Genomic DNA, 19,994 nt, shown 5'->3' with positions numbered 1-19,994 from the left:
CCTGAGGTGAAACCCGCGGAGTTTTCCTCACAAAGAGCCGGGGTCACCCGCGAGCAGTGGCTACCCTTTGGGGGGCTGCGGAAACAGGATCCGCACTCCTCTGCCTTCCCAACCTCCCGGCCCGAAGCGCCCCCCGTCCCCTCAGACACAGCCCCGCCGAGGAGACGCCCGAGGCCCTCGGGCTCGATCCTGACTCCAGAAAGCGCTCCCCCCGTCCCTACCGGCCCCCACTTGGTTCCGCCCACCCGTAAGAAAACTCCATCGACAACTGCGGCCAACCGCCCCTTCCCCCACAAACCGCGGTACTTGGTTCCACCCACACCTCCTCCCACTCCAACTCGGTGCGACTCGGCTCCTCACCCAAAGACATATCAATTTTGTCCAGGTTTTCATTGCTGCGGGCTTTCGGCGGCGGCGGCGGTGTCGCGGTGGCTCCCATTAACCGGGTACCAAACCGGTTCATAGCTGGAAACGTCGCGCTGGAACAGTCAGCGAAGAAGGCCAGGGGCTGAGGCCTGCCACCTCCCACTCACGCACGCAGACTAGCCGCACCGACGGAGCGCGCACGCGTGCTGGCTGCGTCCTCTCCCACCCGCGGCGGAGGGCTGGGGGAGGAACCAAGAGACGAGCGGCTGGCGAGAGTGGCCCCAGGCCCCGGACTCGCCCCTAGCGCCTCTTGCCGGACCGGAGGAAACATTGCACCCGCTGCTCTGGCCGCTCTCGAGGGGCTGCTGTTTTAGCAGTTAGCCTTTCCGCCCAAATTATGCTGGACCCTGAACACCTCAGAATCACATGCCTTAAATGAGATCATGTTCCTCCGTGCCCTTCGAGTCCCTCCTGCTCCAGAAAGGCCCCCTAAGCTTTGGTACACACGAACATTTCACACCCCACTGCAGCGCAGCCCCAGAGGCTGCGAGCGTGGACTGCAGAATCTGCGCCCCAGCTCCCCTCTTCATCGCCAGCACGCGGAGCGACACGTCCGGACGCAAAGCAGAGGCTGCACTGATACTTCTTGCGTCAGCATACTAATAAAAGTAAATGTTAACGTTTCCCGTATCTGTACCACTTCTCAGCCGGCGCTCTCAAAACATTTTGCACGGTACCTTATTAAGACATCACCTTCCCTCGGGAGAGCGGTAAGTACCTCTGCTTATTTGGCTGCATTTTTCTCTAATTCACTTGCGTTGGGAATTGATAAGGGGATTCATTTTCTTTCTAATCATCCCTATGGGAAAACTTATTAATATTTGATGAATTCCTGCATAGTAACTTTTTTTTCCTGTTAACAAAACCTGATATTCTCTCTTTCTGACCTCCTTCTGCTCCAGATAACTGCGCTTGTGTGGAAGCATTTAGGTTATATTATCCTCATAGCAGCTTAAACTAAGACATTTGCATCTAAGAAAAAATTAGGGGCAGGTATTCTGTTCATTTAGAAATCTCTGCCACCTTCCCCCTCTGCACTTCCTAAAATTTCTCTTTGCATAGAAACGAACTAGTGACCTAAAGTATCTCAAACCCACAATAGCCTATACTTTATTTTTTTCCCCAAGACAAAAATACAACCATATGAGAAGAGTGAATCAGCTGAAGAGGCACCTATGAAGGGATACAAGAAACTTAAATGGTGGAGGAAGTTTTGGACTCAAAAAGACCCATGAACAATATTCAGCATGTCAAGGAGAGTATCATGCATGCTCTTAGCACAAAGTGCTTGATTTTATTACTGTTCCACTCTGCAGCTGCCCCCCTTTCCCAACTGCTAAGAACGAGGGAACTGGATTGTAGAGAAGTACAAGAGAGACCTAGGTTTTATTGAGTGAGTGGTTTCACTCACTTCAGTCATTCACCTTGTGAACTTGGGAGAGTGTCTGGGCCTCATAATCATTTTCAAAACAAGAAGTAGTTATACTAAATATATATTACACTTAATTATTTCTAAGATTCCTTACAGTTCTAAAATCTTCTAAGCACAAGACATTTCTCTACATACTATCCTTCTCTCACTAGAAATAACTTCTGCAATCTCTACTTATTTGAAGGAGCAAACTACAGGGAGGAACATTGGATTAAGTTCTTAATTTTATGGAAGAAAATTAATGCATTTAGAGTTTGGATACATTTTATACTTCAGGCAGTATAGGACAGATAATAAAAATCCCAAATGTGCAAAATCCTTCCCACATCAATTTATAAAAATTCCCTTTTATCCTGGTCTTCTCCCCAAAACTGAAGCCCCATACCAAATCTCCTTAGCTCTAGAGGGAACATGCTCCAAGGTTTCATGAAACAATCCTAGCTGTTGTATTTCAGACTTTCAGATTTCTCCAAGGGCTGAGGGTCTCAGAGTCTAAGAGCACTCTGATTCCAAAGGGAAAAACAAGAAAACAAGAGGCACTGGAGTTAAGGATAGGTCAGCCACACACAAAACAATACAAAGCAAAAGAGCAACCTGAGACACACAGCAACAGTGAAGAGGGAGAAAAGCCAAGAAATCAGAACTGGGGCTTGTCCAAGAAGTTGACCAGTCAGCTACAGGGCTGGAGTTAAAAGGTCAACCCTGCAATTTTCCGGGGCACGAGAGGCAGCTATTCATTTAATCCTATATTCATTGAGCACCAGGCATTGTAATAGGCCCTGGGGATAAAATGGTGAGCAAGATGGATGCTGTCCCTATCTTCACATAGCCTACAAAGCAAAAAACGTTTTCTGAGCGTGTACTGTGAATAAGGTACTGTGCTGGACACTGAGTGGACAGCCTTTGTCTTCAATTCATCAGCTTCGTCTAAGTCAAAATAAACATAGAATTCAAGCAGCTGCCCTTTCTGGAGGCTTGATTTCATACAATGTAGATCAGACAACATCTAGGATTGCCAGATAAAATACAGGACCAGTTAAATATGAATTTCAGATAAACAATGAACAATTGTTTAGTATAAGTTTTGTCCCAGGTTTCAGATAAACAGGAATTTTTTTTTTTTTTTTTTTGCCACAGAATATCGCATGTAATTTTTTTTTTTTTTTGCGCAGTATGCGGGCCTCTCACTGTTGTGGCCTCTCCTGCTGTGGAGCACAGGCTCCGGATGCGCAGGCTCAGCAGCCATGGCTCACGGGCCCAGCCGCTCCGCGGCATGTGGGATCTTCCTGGACCGGGGCACGAACCCGTGTCCCCTGCATCGGCAGGCAGACTCTCAACCACTGCGCCGCCAGGGAAGCCCCACATGCAATATTTAGGATGTATTTATACTAAACAATTATTCGTTGTTTATCTGAAAGTAAAATTTAACTGGAGTCTTATATTTTTATTTGCTAAATCTGGCAACCTTAACAACACCATACTTTTCTATTAACGTGTTCCAGCTCTCTTTTCACAGTGTGCATAGAGATCTATATTCTCTTCAAAGGTAAGCACAACTCATATATTTAACCCTTAACTTGATTAGTTTGATATATCTTTTAAGTCCCCCCCTTTTTTCAGCTTTATTGAGGTATAAATGACAGACAATAAAAGACACATACTTAAAGTGTGCAGTTTATACAGGTGTGAAATATATACCTGTGAAAATACCGCCATAATCAGGATAATAAATATTATCATCCCCAAAAGTTTTCCTGTGCTCCTGTGTAATTCCTCCCCCCAACCTCAACCTAAGTAAGCAACCACTGATGTTTTCTGTCACTATAGATTAATTTGCATTTTTTAGAATTTTATATAAATGGAATCATACAGTATATACTCTTTTTTGTATCTGGATTGTTTCACTCAGCATAATTGTTTCAAATCTGTATGCCTTGTATTATTTTTCTTGCCTTATTACACTGACTGGGGACTCCAGTACCATGTTAAACAGGAATGGTGAAAGTGGACATCTTTGACTAGTTCGCAACCCCAGGGGGAAAGCATTCAGTCTTTCACCATTAAGTATGATGTTAGATTTTTTTGTTGATGCCCTTTATCAGGTTGAGGAAGTTCCCTTCTACTGGTTTGCTGAGAGTTTTAGTTATGAGTGAATGTTGAATTTTATCTAATGCTTTTTCTGCATCTGAGATGACCAAATGGTTTTTCTTTTTAAATTTATTAATATGGTAAATTATACTGGCTGGTTTTCAAATGTTGAACCACCCTTGCATTTCTAGGATAAACCTACTTGGTCATGGTATATTATCCTTTTTATATATTATTGGATTTGGTTTGCTAATATTTTGTCAAGGATATTGTTTCTTTTTTCATGAGTGATATTGATGTGTGATTTCCTTTTCTTGTAATGTCTGTGCCTGATTTTGGTATCAGCTCTTATGCTTTTCAGAAGAGTATTTTTAGAATTCGTATGTTGATGTAATTTGTATTACAGTGGAATAATAAGGGAGCTAGGTATAATTTGTATTATATGTGGTTATAGTATGTGTTAGGTATGACTACTATCATTATACCTAACTCCCTTAAGCTACTTGTATGTACAGTACAGTTTTTCTTCTATTTTCTGCTCAATTCTTTTCATTACCCCCTTTGCCACTGTTTTCTGCTGTGGTAGCTTTTCTTGCCACCTTGCTACAGCTTCCTCTTTCTCTTTTATGTTGCCCTTTTCTTTTGTTTTAAGTGTTTATAGCTGTTCTAGTCTTCTGCCTTTTAATCTCAGGATTCATTCATTCATGTATTGAAACAGAGTTTGAGTCCCTACTCTGGGCAAGACACTGTGCTACACAGTACAGTGTTACAGCCGAGGACATGACACGCAGGATAGCAGGCATAGCTGGAGGCATTACTAGTCTCCAGGTCCCTGGCCCTCAGTTTTCTCTGACTAGCAGGTAACCTGCTTGGATAGACAGGGGAGCTTGAAGGGGAATTCTTCCTGGGCTCAGAGGTTGGACCTCTAGCCCACTCCTTATTAGGCCTTGTCTTCTCTGGGCAGGGCAGGGGTCCTGTCAACCAAAGGTTCTAGGTCAATTCACTGAATGACTAATTGTGGAATTTTCTAAAGCTACACAAATTTACATAAATCACACAATTTCCCCCTAGTTATGTAAAGACTGTTTCTTTTAAAAAATATATCTTCAGACTTCGCTGGTGGCATAGTGGTTAAGAATCCACCTGCTAATGCAGGGGACATGGGTTCGAGCCCTGGTCCGGGAAGATCCCACATGCCGCAGAGCAACTAAGCCCGTGTGCCACAACTACTGAGCCCACGTGCCACAACTACTGCAGCCTGCTGACCTAGAGCCCATGCTCCGCAACAAGAGAAACCACCACAAAGAGAAGCCCGTGCACCGCAATGAAAAGTAGACCCTGCTTGCCACAACTAGAGAAAGCCTGCATGCAGCAATGAAGACCCATCGCAACCAAAAATAAATAAATACAATAAATTACACAAAATATATATATATATATATATATATATATATATATATATATATCTTCAATTTCCTCAACTTGCAATAGATAGATTGGTAGTCTAGGAAGGCTCTGAAGAGCCAGGATTCTAGGCTCCTCATGCTGTTGGACAATCTGAGAGTAAGTTGCATACATCATGATTCTATAGAATATATCTCTAAGTATATCCTTTTATATAACCAAGGTAAAATGATCAAATTCAGGAATTTAACATTGATGCAATTCTATTCTCTGACGTATAGTCAATATTCAAATTTTGCCAACTATCCTAATAAATATCCTTTGTAACAATTTTTTTTCCAACCTAGGATCCAGTCCAGTTTCATATGTTGCATTTCTTTGTCCTCTTTTGTCTCCTTTCATCATAAAAAGTTTGTCAGCCTTTCTTAGTCTTTTATGATATCTACATTTTTGAAGATTGAAGGCAGTTGGTGCATAGCTTGTCCTTCAATTTGGTTTTGTCTTATTGTCAGCCTCTGATTAGATTTGAGTTATTCATTTTTGTCAAGGATACTACATAAGTGATGTTGGCTCATTCTCAGTACTTAACATCAGAAGGCACATGATGTCATTTTGTCTTATTGGTGATCTTTAGTCACTTGGTTAAGGTGATGTCTGCCAGATCTCTTCATTGTAAAGATACTTTTCCCTCCATATATAATGAATAAGTAATCTTTGGGGAGATGGTTTGAGACTGTGTAAATATTCTGTTTTGGAAGAAATTTCACTGACAGCTTTAGCATCCATTGATGATTCTTGCCTGAATCAATTATTATGATGGTGGCTACAAAATAGTGATTTTCTAACACTATCATTACTCTACATTCATAAGCTGGCATTCTACTGTGAAAAGAGCTTTACGTCCCTGCCCCCTTTCTTCCTTCCTTTTTCTATTTATTTATTTATTTGCATACTTGTTTATATATACATATACGTTTCCGTAGAAATTCACAGACTCATTTCATGTTCAAAAATTCTCTTCTGAAAAGCAAAGGGGTGCAGAGTGTAAGGGTCATGCTTACCTTTGAAAAGAATGTAGATATGTAGACATATCATGAATTAACTCATTTTGATGCTCAAATTGCTTTTGACTTGGCAAGTGGGTGACATCCCTTAGCTTTAAAATTTTTAATATTTTAAAAAATGCTGCTAAGAATAATTTTAGTGAATATAAGAAAAAGAAAATATTCATGACTATAATTGATATTTGTTGAATATATTCAAGAAGATTATTTCTTAAAACCAAACTTTTGGCAAATAAGTGTCATGAGCTTTAAAAATCTGTTATTTGAATAAATGACTATTGAGTGAAATTTGCTTTCTGCCAGTGGTACTCTAGGACCAACTACCATTTGTATAAAAATTGCATCCTGGTAAATCTTGAAAACAAACAGATTAATCAAGATCAATAAAGTTCTTTAGATTTTTTGACTTTTAAAATATTAATTCAGCAAGCAGTTGCTAAGTAAGGCCATTACTTTTATGTGACACTATTGAACCCTGATGCTACATATTCTTGCATTTTTGACCTTTTGCATTTGGATCCCAGATGCACAAAATTGGGTTAATCACAATCCTTGGTTCATGATATACTGTCATCATTTTCCAAGCATGACCCATTTTCATTTGTTAGTTATTTTAAATAACTGATTATAATTAGTTATGGTTTCATAACTAATTTTTTATAACTTTTAATATTTATTCATTTATTATTTATTTATTTTGGCTGCTCCGGGTCTTAGTTGTGGCACGCATGCAGGATCTAGTTCCCCGACCGGGGATTGAACCCAGGCCCCCTGTATTGGTAGTGTGGAGTCTTACCCACTGGACCACCAGGGAAGTCCCCTAGTTATTTTTAAAATTGTGCACCTACAAACCCATCACTCAAAACAAAAGCTAGAACAGACAATAACCCTATGACCTGGCAATTCCACTTCTAGGTATGTACCCAGGAGAAACCCTTGCTTATGTACAAGAGGTGACATGTAAAAGAATATTCATAGCAGTGCTGTTTACAATAGCAAAAACCTGGAAACATCCCAAATGCTCATCAGTGGAAAGCAACATGAATAAACTGGTGTATTCACACAATGAACTATTATATAGCAGTCAAAATCAATGAATTATAGTGATACACAATATAAATAAATCTTGGGACTTCCCTGGTGGCGCAGTGGTTAAAAATCCGCCTGCCAATGCAGGGGACATGGGTTTGATCCCTGGTCTGGGATGATCCCACATGCCACGGAGCAAATAAGCCCATGTGCCACATCTACTGAGCCTGCAGTCTACAGCCCACACACCGCAACTGTTGAGCCCACACTCTGCAACTACTGAAGCCTGCTCACCTAGAGCCTGTGCTCCGCAACAAGAGAAGCCCCGCAATGAGAAGCCTGTGCACTGCAATGAAGAGTAGCCCCCGCTCGCCACAACTAGAGAAAGCCCATGCGCAGCGATGAAGACCCAACACAGCCAAAAATAAATAAATAAAAATAAATAAAAATAAATCTTACTGTAATATTAAGCAAAAAAAGGCCTCAAAGAATAAATACAGCTTAATAGCATTTTTAATAAAGTTAGAACACAAAAATTACTTAAATAATAATTTTTAGGAATATGGATAGATGCAAAGAAACTATATTAAAAGAGAAACAGTGGAATTATAAACAAGGGATTTAGGATATGGCTACTTGGGGTGAGGGAAAGCAGAGGGATAGGATGGGGGAGTGGGCACATGGCTAGTGTAGGTTATTGTCATGCTTATTAACTGACTGCTTTAAAGAAAATAAGTGTAGGGAATTCCCTAGTGGTCCAGTGGTTGGGACTCCTCGCTTTCACTGCTGAGGGCCCAGGTTCAGTCCCTGGTCGGGAAACTAAGATCCCCACAAGCCACACAGCATGGCCAAAAAAATAAAAATGAAAAAAAAAAAGTGTAAACCCAGTCTTGGACATATGAGGAAGTTCCTGTTTTCTAGAACTTTTACTACAATTTTAATTCTAGAATTTCCTGATACAGCTGAGTTCATGTAAATATATGTTAAAATCATGTGGCATTAATTTGGGATTATACTGTATGCCAAAAAATGAAGTTCATACATTTGTAGAAACAGAAGCTACTGAAATCCCAATAACTAACACTGCCCCTTTCTTAAAAAGTATAACACTTTGGTAGGAAAATATGAGAAAGTTTGAATAAGAATATTTTTTATATAAATGGAAATTGGAAATCATAATTTAATTAAAAGGCTCTTTCACTTTTAATTCACAAAAAATGTTTTCTCAAGTTTGAACATTTCTGAAAGTCATGTATTATTTTTAACAGAGTAACTAGTTTTTATGGAGTTAACCTAGATCTCTCCCTAACAGAGTAGTGCTGATTCTGTTGCCTTACCATGGCTCTAATCCCAATCTCCTTGTTCCCTACAGCCACTACCCAAGTTTAGGCCTGGACTTGCAAACCCAAAGTCCACATTTAGCCTACAGAATTTTTTTTTTTTTGGCCCATGTAATGTTTACCTTAAAATTGTTGCCAATATTTTAAAAATTGGAAATTGTACTTAAAAATGCAGATTCCAGCTTTATTAAAAGATCAGAATATTTGGCAACATTCAACTATAGCTAAGATGAGACTTTCCTTTTTGGATGAGGCATGGGGGTTCCAGTTCAGAGAGTTTCTGCCATTCTCCTACAACTGGCTGACTTCACTCATTGGCATTACACTTGGCCTTTATAGGGACTTCCAACCTCTTCCCATATCCATTCTTTTGACCTTCCCTCCAACATAGTACATACCCCATTACCTCTCCACATTGTCAAAAGTAGCTTTCTAAGCAAGTTTGATCAAATCACTTCTTGATTTGCATATCCTTGATTTGCTCCTAATTGTTCTTAGGATAAAATCCAAACTCACATGGCGTCATGATCTGGTCTGCCTGTTTCTCACCTCTTCCCAGCTCTGATTACTACTCAGAACAAGCTGTTCCCAGACCCGCTTCCTCATGTCTGTGTTACTCTCTTCGCCTTCTCTTCCCTTCTTCTCCAGGCTAACTCATACTCATCCTAAAAGACTCTGCTCTGACATCAGTCCTCCAGGAAACCTTTCCCCAAAGCTTTTGCCTCCTCCCGTTCCTTTGTGATCCCAAAGCGACATGAGCTCTTGCGAGTTTGCGAGTTCTTCATTAAAATTTTTGAGGTCTCCAAACACCACCAACAGGTGTTAAACCCGGGTAGGCTAAAGTGGGGTTAATCGTACTTGGATTAAGACCAGCGTTATTTTCGAGTCTAGACCTCTGACCGAGTATGGTTTCAAGGGTGAAGTGTGACAGACTTGTGTGAAGGTCCACACCAGTACGAACTCCGGAGACTAGGGTTGGTGGGCGTTTCAGACCCCGGCTCCCCGCCGGGTGCACTACCGCAAGCTCGCCGCCAGGGTCTGAAGTCGCTGCGAGCGCAGCCTCTGATTGGATAGGGCGGTGCATGCCGGTAGCGGCCGGGCCTTCGAAGTGCTTGCTGGGAGTTGTAGTTCTTGGAGCCGGAAGCGGGGGTGGCTAGAAACAGCAGCTGAGGCAGCAGTCACTGCCTTTGCTGTCACCCGGCTGTAGTGCATCACTCTGAGCCCACCGGCCGTGGGTGCCTCCTCGGTTCCCGGGGGACTCTGGGAGCCCTGAGGGGCGAAGCGACGGGGACGCCTCTCAAGAGAAGAGGCGACGTCGCAGCCCCGGATGCGGGCAGAGGGCGCGGGAATGGAGCTTGGCGGCTGCGAGGAGGGCTTGCCGGAGGAGAGCAGGTGGGCTGGGAAGGGGCCGGAGAGTCGCGGGCGGATTGATGCGTTGAAGTCCCGGGAGGCTTGAGAGGGCTCGGAGAGCACGGGGAGACCTGCCGGGCGCGACAGACATGAGGGCAACTGTTGTGGGCAACTTGTTTGGGAAAAAATTCTGAAAGGAGGGACGCGCAGGGCGTGGATAGGGCGGACGAGGGAACGGGCTTAGTGAGGGTGAAGGAGGGGGGTAGGGTATGTTGAGGGCGGGGGCTTGGGGGGTGGGCAGAAGTGGGTGAAGCTCAGATCCAAGGCTGCTGGGGAGGAGGTGGATATTGAGAGGTGCTGTAGGGAGATTTCATAGGCCAGAGTCTATAGATAGCAGTAGGGGACAAGGTGGGTGCCCCGACTGAAACTTACGGTGACAGCAATTCGGGCCAATATTAAGAAGGTTGAAGTAAGAATTTCTGGGAGTAAAGGTTAGGCATTATGAGTTGCCTAGAAAGAAGCTTAGGAAAAATGAGTGTGAGGAAGGAGTGAAGGAGGGCCTGCGGATGAAAGTGGGCGGTTGTAATGGCAGTGGAATGGGGATGGGGGCTTGCTAGTGGGACTAGAAATTGCGTGCGTGCCCTTTGTCAAAGCTGGATCCCTGTCAGAGAGTAACAGGACCTCCCTGTCGTTCCCTTTCCATCCTTAAACCCTTCACTCCTTCCCCACAATGCAGCTAAGCCATTTCCCATTTATTTATATGAAACTGTTGTTATCAAGTTCATACCTTCTAGAAATTAGAGAATTTAAGATTTTAAAAACTACTTTGACCGAATGGTGGCTTGGACTCTGGAGAGGTACTACCCCTATGTAGGGGTTGCTTCATTAATAACTCTGGTCTTAACCTCTTAAGAATCTGGAATGTACATCATAGAGCAGGAATGTGGGTTAAGGAAGTCTTTTTTTTAACATCTTTGTTGAATTATAATTGCTTTACATTGTTGTGTTAGTTTCTGCTGTATAACAAAGTGAATAAGCTATACATATACATATATCCCCATATCCCCTCCCTCTTGCATCTCCCTCCTACCCTCCCTATCCCACTCCTCTAGTGGGTCGCAAAGCACGGAGCTGATCTCCCTGTGCTATGCTGATCTCCCTGTACTCTGTGGCTGCTTCCCACTAGCTATCTATTTTACATTTGGTAGTGTGTATATGTCCATGCCTCTCTCTCACTTCGTCCCAGCTTACCCTTCTCCTTCCCCTTCCCCGTGTCCTCAAGTCCACTCTCTACGTCTGCATCTTTATTCCTGTCCTGCCCCTAGGTTCGTCAGAACCTTTTTTTTTTTTTTTAGATTCCATATATATGTGTTAGCATACGATATTTGTTTTTTTCTTTCTGACTTCCTTTATTCTGTATGACAGACTCTGGGTCCATCCACCTCACTACAAATAACTCAATTTCATTTCTTTTTATGGCTGAGTAATATTCCATTGTATATATGTGACACATCTTCTTTATCCATTCATCTGTCAATGGACACTTAGGTTGCTTCCATGTCCTGGCTATTGTAAATAGAGCTGCAGTGAACATTTTGGTACATGACTCTTTTTGAATTATGATTTTCTCAGGTTATATGCCCAGTAGTGGGATTGCTGGGTCATATGGTGGTTCTATTTTTAGTTTTTTAAGGAACCTCCATACTGTTCTCCATAGTGGCGGTATCAATTTACTTTCCCACCAACAGTGAGAGAGGGTTCCCTTTTCTCCACACCCTCTCCAGCATTTATTGTTTGTAGATTTTTGATGATGGCCATTCTGACTGGTGTGAGGTGATACCTCATTGTAGTTTTGACTTGCATTTCTCTAGTGATTAGTAATGTTGAGAATCCTTTCATATGTTTGTTGGCAATCTATATCTTCTTTGGAGAAATGTCTGTTTAGGTCTTCTGCCCATTTTTGGATTGGGTTGTTTGTTTTTTTGATATTGAGCTGCATGAGCTGCTTGTATACTTTGGAGATTAATCCTTTGTCAGTTGCTTTGTTGGAAAATATTTTCTCCCATTGTGAGTGTTGTCTTTTGGTCTTGTTTATGGTTTCATTTGCTGTGCAAAAGCTTTTAAGTTTCATTAGGTCCCATTTGTTTATTTTTGTTTTTATTTCCACTTCTCTAGGAGGTGGGTCAAAAAGGATCTTGCTGTGATTTATGTCATAGAGTGTTCTGCCTTTGTTTTCTTCTAAGAGTTTTATAGTGTCTGGTCTTACATTTAAGGAAGTCTTTCTTGACTTTTAAAAATATTCAGATATAATTAGAGTCTCAGGAGCAGCTGGGATCCAAAGACTGGAGGTGGAATATTTACCTCTGAGAAAATATCAACAGGGGAAAATTAATGAGATGTTGTACCTGGGTGAAGACCTGGCTGTTTTAAAGGGTGAGACTCCTCTTTTATGTGCACAGTTAGCCTGTGGCCTGCTGTTCAAAACCTGGGCCGACAGGACCTTGGCGTTCCTGCCCGAGACTTGTGAATGATGTGTTCAGTGAAACTGAACATCTTACTTCCCTTTTCCATGTTTCAGTTTCTGCTTATGTATATTTGGCTACTTATTCTTCCTCCAGATGTCTGTGAAATGCTTCATGTAAAAGGTCCTATATACATTCTAAACAAATTTTAGGATTGTTTTTATTTTCCTCTACCAGTTCATGTGGGAGAGGCTGGGTCGGAAATTCAAATTTCCTCCCCATCTTGCTGAGTTTTTTATTTATTTAATATATTTAACAAACACCTATTTACTACATGCCAGGCATTGCTTAAGAGCCTTACAAGTATTATTTAATCCCCATAACAACTGGGTGAGATAGGTACTATTCAATATATTATCACCATTTGACAGGTGAGGGAGCTGAGACATAGACAGGATAAATAACTTGCCAAGGTCATACAGTAAATCCTTGGTGGAACTGGGATTCAAACCCAGGCAATCTGGCTCTACTTTTTTTTTTTTGCGGTACTTGGGCTTCTCACAGCTGTGGCCTCTCCCGTCGCGGAGCACAGGCTCCGGACGCGCAGGCTCAGCGGCCATGGCTCACGGGCCCAGCTGCTCCGCGGCATGTGGGATCCTCCCGAACCGGGGCACGAACCCGTGTCCCCTGCATCGCCAGGCGGACTCTCAACCACCGCGCCACCAGGGCAGCCCTGGCTCTACTTTTAATACCTACACTATACTACCTTTCACTATGCTAATATACTGGGACGAAGAAATGTATAAGGTAATGAATTTTATAGCATTCTTTGCCTGTCATTTTAAGGCTATTAGGACCGCTCCTTTGCAGGTATCTTTTTCTGTTATTCTTTCCATGCTTGCCTCTTAATCAAGGAACTTTAGTCAAAACTTAATTTCAGTAGTGGGATTATCCCCACAAAATCACTCATACTGTTGCCATAGCCGACTCTCTGTGGGTGGCTAGTTAACTCAGAATGTTTTATTTAATGGGACTTCATGGCACTGATGGCCTCCTTAGTTCCAGATAGTCAAATGGTAAATAAAATACATGCCTTGTGCCTGAGAATTGAGGCACTGTGGCTGGGTCACTGCAAACCTAACCCTTCTATGGCCGGTAAAACACCCAATTCAGAGGACATCTTGATGAGATGGCATCATTTTTTTTTTTAATATATAATGAAGTATAAAACTGCTCAGTTATTTCCTGAAAGCAGTTGATGTAGTGAAATGTGCATAAGCTTTATATCCAGGTAGATCTGCATTTGAATTCTAGCTCTACGGCTTAACTTGGCTTATCCTGTTTGAGTGGGAAGAATGATGCCTTCCTGACTGGTAAGTTGTGAGGATTCAATAACGTAATGTGCATAAAGCTCCTCACAGAGTGCCTGATATGTACTGAATGCAAAAAATGTCTACTTCCATCTCCTCCCCAGTTTTCTTAAAATAAGGTTAGTTGGTGCTCTTCCAGTTGCTGTTTTCAATGGTATCATTGCTCGCTCTTCCTCCTTCTGTGGCTCCTCTATCCGAGTTGAACACACTGGGGACTGGGGTGTTGGCCTAGCTTTTAACTTCATCCTTGGAGTGGAATGTCATAGATACCCCTATTGTTTTCCATGTAGCTAGTCACCACTAGCAAAATGCTGTGATGCTTAGGGATGATACTTCACTTTTCCTAGGGTTTCCTAAATGCCAATTATTTGGAGTTTGTCTGGTGAAACTACTAAACAATTAAAGGAATGATTCTTCTTGCATTGCTGTCACCCTCAGCTGCCTTGGGCTATGCAATCTACTTCTGAGCTTGGAACCCGGCTACTTCCACAGTTTTCGTGGTACAGTGAGTCAGATAGAGTCAGAATTCAAGGATTAAGGTACTTTTTTGTGTCTCCAAACTGAGCTCATTCTATTGACCAAAACCTTTTCCTCCTCTGTTCTCTATCTCAGTTAATAGTGTTTTACATTCAGTCAACCAAGTCAGAAACCTCAGTGAAATTTGATACTTCCCTCTCCTTCGTTTCCCATACCCAGGCAGTCACAGGTCCAATGAGTTCTCTTTCTGATTTTTCTCTTGAAGCCTTTTTTTTTTCCCTCCATTTCCAAATATATTGGCTTATATTACCGAAAAATCCAGGGAGTGGTATTGCTTCAGGAATGGCCAAATGTAGGTGCTTAAACAAAAGTTTGTCCCTCAGAGTGAGAGAGTGGCATGGACATATATACACCACCAAATGTAAAACCAATAACTAGTGGGAAGCAGCTGCATAGCACAGAGAGATCAGCTCGGTGCTTTGTGACCCCCCTAGAGGGGTGGGAGGGAGGGAGATGCAAGAGGGAAGAGATATGGGGATATAAGTATATGTATAACTGATTCACTTTGTTATAAAGTAGAAAACTAACACACCATTGTAAAGCAATTATACTCCAATAAAGATGTTAAAAAAAAAAAAAGAAAGTTTGTCCCTGTCTGTGTGCTCTTTTTCTCGATGTGTTGGCTTCATTCTCAGGCAGATTTTTCTTTTTTTTATCTTTTTTAAAAAATTTATTTATTTTATTTTATTTATTTATTTTTGGCTGTGTTGGGTCTTGTTGCTACGCATGGGCTTTCTCTAGTTGCAGCGAGTGAGGGCTACTCTTCGTTGCAACATGCAGACTTCTCATTGCGGTGGCTTCTCTTGTTGCAGACCGCGGGCTCTAGGCGCGCGGGCTTCAGTAGTTGTGGCTCGTGGGCTCTAGAGCACAGGCTCAGTAATTGTGGCACATGGGCTTAGTTGCTCTGCGGCCTGTGGGATCTTCCCGTGTCCCCTGCATTGGCAGGCGGACTCTTAACCACTGCACCACCAGGGAAGTCGCAGATTTTTCTACAGGATAACCCTTGGCGACTTCAAGTTTAGCAATCCAACCAAAAAGAAGACAAAATCAATCCCCATAGGTATAGCAAAAGTGAAAATTCTGGGGCTGACTCTTTTTGGACTGACTTATGTTCCTGTTCTTGTACTCAGGGTATGGAATATGTTGCTCAGTCAGGCCTAAGTTATATGCCCAACCCTGGATCCTAGGGTAGGGTGATATTTTCTTGGGACTTCATGGACCAGATTAAGTGCCAGAGGGGTGATTCCCCTGTGAAGAATCATTATTCTGTTACCAAAAGAAAGGGACATGAATTCTGGGCAGCTATAAACAAAATTATTCACTAAAGCCTTTATTATTTCTCATTGTGGATTCTCTCAGTAGCCTCCTGACTAAGCTCCCAATCTGAGCCCAGTCCCCCTATTCCAAGCAGCTTCCACATTGCTACCAGCTTAATTTTTCAGAAGCAAAGTTACTCTAGTATTTTGCTCAGAAATGTTCAGTGATTTCTCATTGAAAATAGAAAGTCAAAACTTCTGTGGTATTCAGTGTGAAGTTTCCAGTTACAAAACCATGGCATTCACTCACTCACATCTCCTTCCTCACCATTCTGATACTTGCTCCTCTAAGTTCCCTGCATTGCCTCCTTCTTTGCCTGGAGAGCTCTTAGTCGTCCTTTAAATAATGCTCCGTTAGAAGTCATCATTGGCCTGCCCTTTTCTATCTCTCTTATTACAGCACTTCTCACTCTATAGCATTTTTTAAATGTATGTGCCCCTTTCCCCCACTGCATTCTGAATATCCGGAGAGGTGGGGACTCTCCCTCTTTAACCACCATAAGCCCGGTGCCTAGCACGGTGCCTGACATATGGTTGGTGTTCACTGAATATTTATTTGCTCAAGGAATGAAAATGGTAAAATTTGGTCATGCTTCTTATGGTTGGACAGGTGTCATTGGTTCTGTTGCTATTGAAAGGGCCTCTGTTTTTCCCTTTCTGTTTATTCATTTTTCACTTTTTCACGTAATTTTCATTTTCTTCCCTTTTGTTCCCTTTTTCCTTTGACCATGCTCTGGCAGCACTGGTAGCAAAGCATGAGGATCACATGATTTTTGAGCAATCCAAACTGCTACTCCAATTATTAGTACAATTCTTCCTCCCCCCGCCCCCCGCTGCCCCCACACCCCTCCCCCCGCAAACATACTCTTGAAGCTTTTGGGGAAAATGCTATTGTCAGAACCCAGAAGCCGGAGGTGTATCAGCTGATAGCAGGAACCGTAAGCTGAAGGTTTTCTCAGTATCTACCCTCCCCACAGCTGTTTCTGCTTTTTTATACTTGCTTTATCACTTCTTTCATAAATGGAATTTTTTTCCTGTTTTTTATTTTGTTTTGTAATCTTTCCTCCTTAAACAACCTGTCTTGGTATTTATAGACCAGCTCTGTCCAACGTAATAGCCACTTAGCCACCTGTGGTAATTTAAGTCTCAATTAATTAAAATTAAATAAAATTTTAAAATTTCAGTTCTTTAGTCACACTGCACAGACTTCAAGTGCTTAATGGCCACAGTGGCTAGTGGCTGCCGTATTGGACAGCACAGATACAGAACATTTCCAGCATCACAGAAAGTTCAATGGAACAATGCTGCTGTAGATGTAAATCTGCATTTTTCAGGAAAGAACTGCAGCATGCTTACATGTTTTTAGTTCCTCTGGATCAGGCTCACTTGAAGTGTAAACTACACTTGATTAGGAGGAGAGAAGATTATTAAAGGAAGTCATCAATAGTAGTGAGTAAATAGGAACTTGGCAAACTATCTCTCAAAGTTTGTGGGGCCATATCCTTTGCCAGTGAAACTCACAGGAACCCTGCTGGTTTGTAGGACTGAGAGATGATTGATTTTTTACTAGAAAACAGCAGAATCCCATAATTTCTTAAGGGTTCTCAGACAGTCTCCCGGTGAGCTCTCTCATTTGGATACTTTTGAGAAGAAAGCAGTAATAGTCATATTGCCATTCCTCTTCACCCACCTCCCTCCAAGACCATGAATTTATTTTTGCCTCCTAACCTCCTAAGGAGTCCTTTGAGAGTTTTAGATTTTCCAAGGGTGTTTTTTTTTTTTCTACCTACTTTTGTTATTTGCTCGCTGTTTTATTGCTTTCTGGCTGGAGAATATGTCTGTACTACTTCTACTTTTGAGGATCTATTGACTTTTCTTATGTGTGTGCCTTAGTACAAGGCCAATTTTCGTGACTGTTCTATGGTGCTTTAAAAAAGTGTCCTTCAAGGTATAGTTTTCTAGATGTTATAGAACAACCTTATTAATTATATATTATTCAGCTCTTCTAATCACTTTTTTACTTTTGGTTTTCGTGATCTCCCATTACCATTGTTTTTTCTTTTCCATTTCCATTTTTCTTTTCATTATTTATTTATTTATTTTGGCTGTGCTGGGTCTTCGTTGCGGCACATGGGATCTTTAGTTGTGGCATGTGGACTTCTTAGTTGTGGCATGCAGACTCTTAGTTGCGGCATGCAGGATCTAGTTCCCCGACCATGGATCGAACCTGGGCCTCCTGCGTTGGGAGCGTGGAGTCTTACCCACTGGACCACCAGGGAAATCCCCGTTTTTCTTTTTGTTTTCTGCAGTTTTTGTTTCCCCTGTGTGTGTGTGTGTGTGTGTGTGTGTGTGTGTGTGTGTGTGTGTATGGTTTTGTTTGATATATTTTGAGGCCATGTTATTAGATACATAAAAACTAATGAGAGCTATATCTTCATTATTCCCTCTTTGTCTTTTTAAATGATTCTTGCCTTGAATACAACCTTGATATTAGTATAGTTTCCTCCTGCTTTTTTGTTTGATTGGCTGTTTTGTTTTAAATAGTTGAGTTTATTCCATTGACACTTATTTTTATCTCATATCTGTTGGGTCTTAATTCTATCATCTTTTAAAAATGATTTCTATAATGTTCTCTTGCTGTTTTCTTTCCTCAGCAGTTTTTGAGATAGTTTAGTTTTAGTTCTAATGATGGTTATCTTTTACTTTAAAATAGTGTCCCTAAAACTGAGGCAACTGAGGCAGTGTCTTTCCTCCTTTGCCTTTGCTATTGGAGTGGTGGTGTATGCCTCCTTTACCTTGCTTGTAAAGCACTCTTCTACCCAGACAACGTAAGGTGTGACTCTAAGGTAATGAGATTGGCTTTCTTATATGACTCACAAAATCAACCTTATTTTTTTGCAGTAAAACCTTATAAGTTTCTTTCATTCTATCCAGAAAGCAAATTTGATTCTCTGTTATATACAAGGTCGTCCAATATTGAGGAAGTCTTTCCAGCTATCCTGCTTCAGTGAAAGTACCATGAACATAAACAGGGCCTTGGAACCTGTGCTAAGAAGAAATTTGACCCTAGTTTAAATTCAGTGAAGATATTCTTTGTAGGTGGAACACTGTTACTAGTCTTAATTATGTCACAAACTGTCCAATCCCAAATTTTCTCTGAAGCAGAATGGGTAAGAAGGCTTTATACTAGGTACTCCTTCTGATTTAACTGGATTTATTAGATTTATGCAATGGAAGTTCAAAGGAAAAGGACAGAGAAAAGGGAAGTAATACTACTATTATTTGCTTGATGGTGGTGCTTTTTGTAGATTATCAATTACACTCCTTTATGAAGTAGTTGTTCTCTCCATTTTGCAGATGAGGGAACTGAAGCTTAAAGAGTTTAATGGCTTGCCCAAGGATGTACAGCTAGTTTGTGCAGAGCTAGGATTCAAATTCAGGTTGGCCTGACCGTGAAGCTTGTTCTCTTTCCACTGAATGATATTTTCTCTCTGCTTATTAAAATATAAAATACAAAAGAAATAGAGGGACTTCCCTGGTGGCGCAGAGGTTAAGACTCCACACTCCCAATGCTGGGGACCCGGGTTCGATCCCTGGTCAGGGAACTAGATCCCACATGCATGCCACAATTAGGAGTTCACATGCCACAACTAAGGAGCTGGTGAGCTGCAACTAAAGAGCCTGCCTGCCGCAACTAAAGAGCCTGCCTACCACAACTAAGACCTGGCACAACCAAATAAATAAATAAATAAATATTTTTTTAAAAAAGGAAATAGAAAAACCATGGTCCTTCTCCTTAAGGAAATCAACCACATACCGGTAAATAACAATGTTTTGGTTTTTTTTTTAAAGATTATTATTAAGAGGAATGGTGTATTGACAGCATGTGTTATGGAGTTTCTAACAAAAAAGTTGTTGCAGGTCAGATTATTTAGAACTTCTTGGGAGAAAATTGTACTAGAGCTGAACCTTAATCCCTGAATGGGACAAGAAGAGAATCATTCCAAGTGGAAAGGTCTCCATGGATACAGTCATGAGAGTAGGTATGAGGTTAGCATGTTTGCATGTGGTAGAGAGAGAGAGAGAGAGACTGTATTCAAATTGAGGAGTACTGAGCAGGATGGAGAATTTTTGAACTCTGTACTAAGGAGTTTGCATATCACCAGTAGTAAGGTT

At 41.6% G+C, this 19,994-nt stretch overlaps 2 protein-coding genes across 8 annotated transcripts in view; one reads left to right on the top strand and one right to left on the bottom strand.

Annotated features, from left to right (window-relative positions):
* The window catches only part of FYTTD1 (forty-two-three domain containing 1), a 32,404-nt gene extending 31,830 nt beyond the window's left edge, over nt 1-574 (bottom strand). The window contains exon 1 of one of the 2 annotated variants that reach the window (XM_019922631.3): nt 361-574. In XM_019922631.3, coding sequence (XP_019778190.1) covers nt 361-463 — 103 coding nt within the window. In that variant the 5' untranslated portion in view covers nt 464-574. The remainder of the gene's footprint in view (nt 1-360) is intronic. The other variant, XM_004323936.4, reaches the window with a different exon arrangement.
* A 128-nt stretch (nt 575-702) lies between these two features.
* Nucleotides 703-19,994, top strand: part of RUBCN (rubicon autophagy regulator) — a 68,117-nt gene continuing 48,825 nt past the window's right edge. For 4 of the 6 annotated variants that reach the window (XM_019922629.3, XM_033855707.2, XM_019922627.3 and 1 more), the window contains exon 1: nt 703-1,136. In XM_019922629.3, the coding sequence (XP_019778188.1) occupies nt 1,039-1,136 (98 nt within the window). In that variant the 5' untranslated portion in view covers nt 703-1,038. Of the gene's footprint in view, nt 1,137-9,913; nt 10,176-19,994 lie in introns of those variants that run through there. The other 2 variants (XM_033855706.2, XM_019922628.3) reach the window with 2 other exon arrangements.

The sequence above is a fragment of the Tursiops truncatus genome, chromosome 4 (assembly GCF_011762595.2).
Source record: "Tursiops truncatus isolate mTurTru1 chromosome 4, mTurTru1.mat.Y, whole genome shotgun sequence".
Classification (NCBI taxonomy): Eukaryota; Metazoa; Chordata; class Mammalia; order Artiodactyla; family Delphinidae; genus Tursiops; species Tursiops truncatus.
The sequence above is the reverse complement of the archived record's forward strand: the minus strand, read 5'-3'. Positions and strand labels throughout refer to the sequence as shown.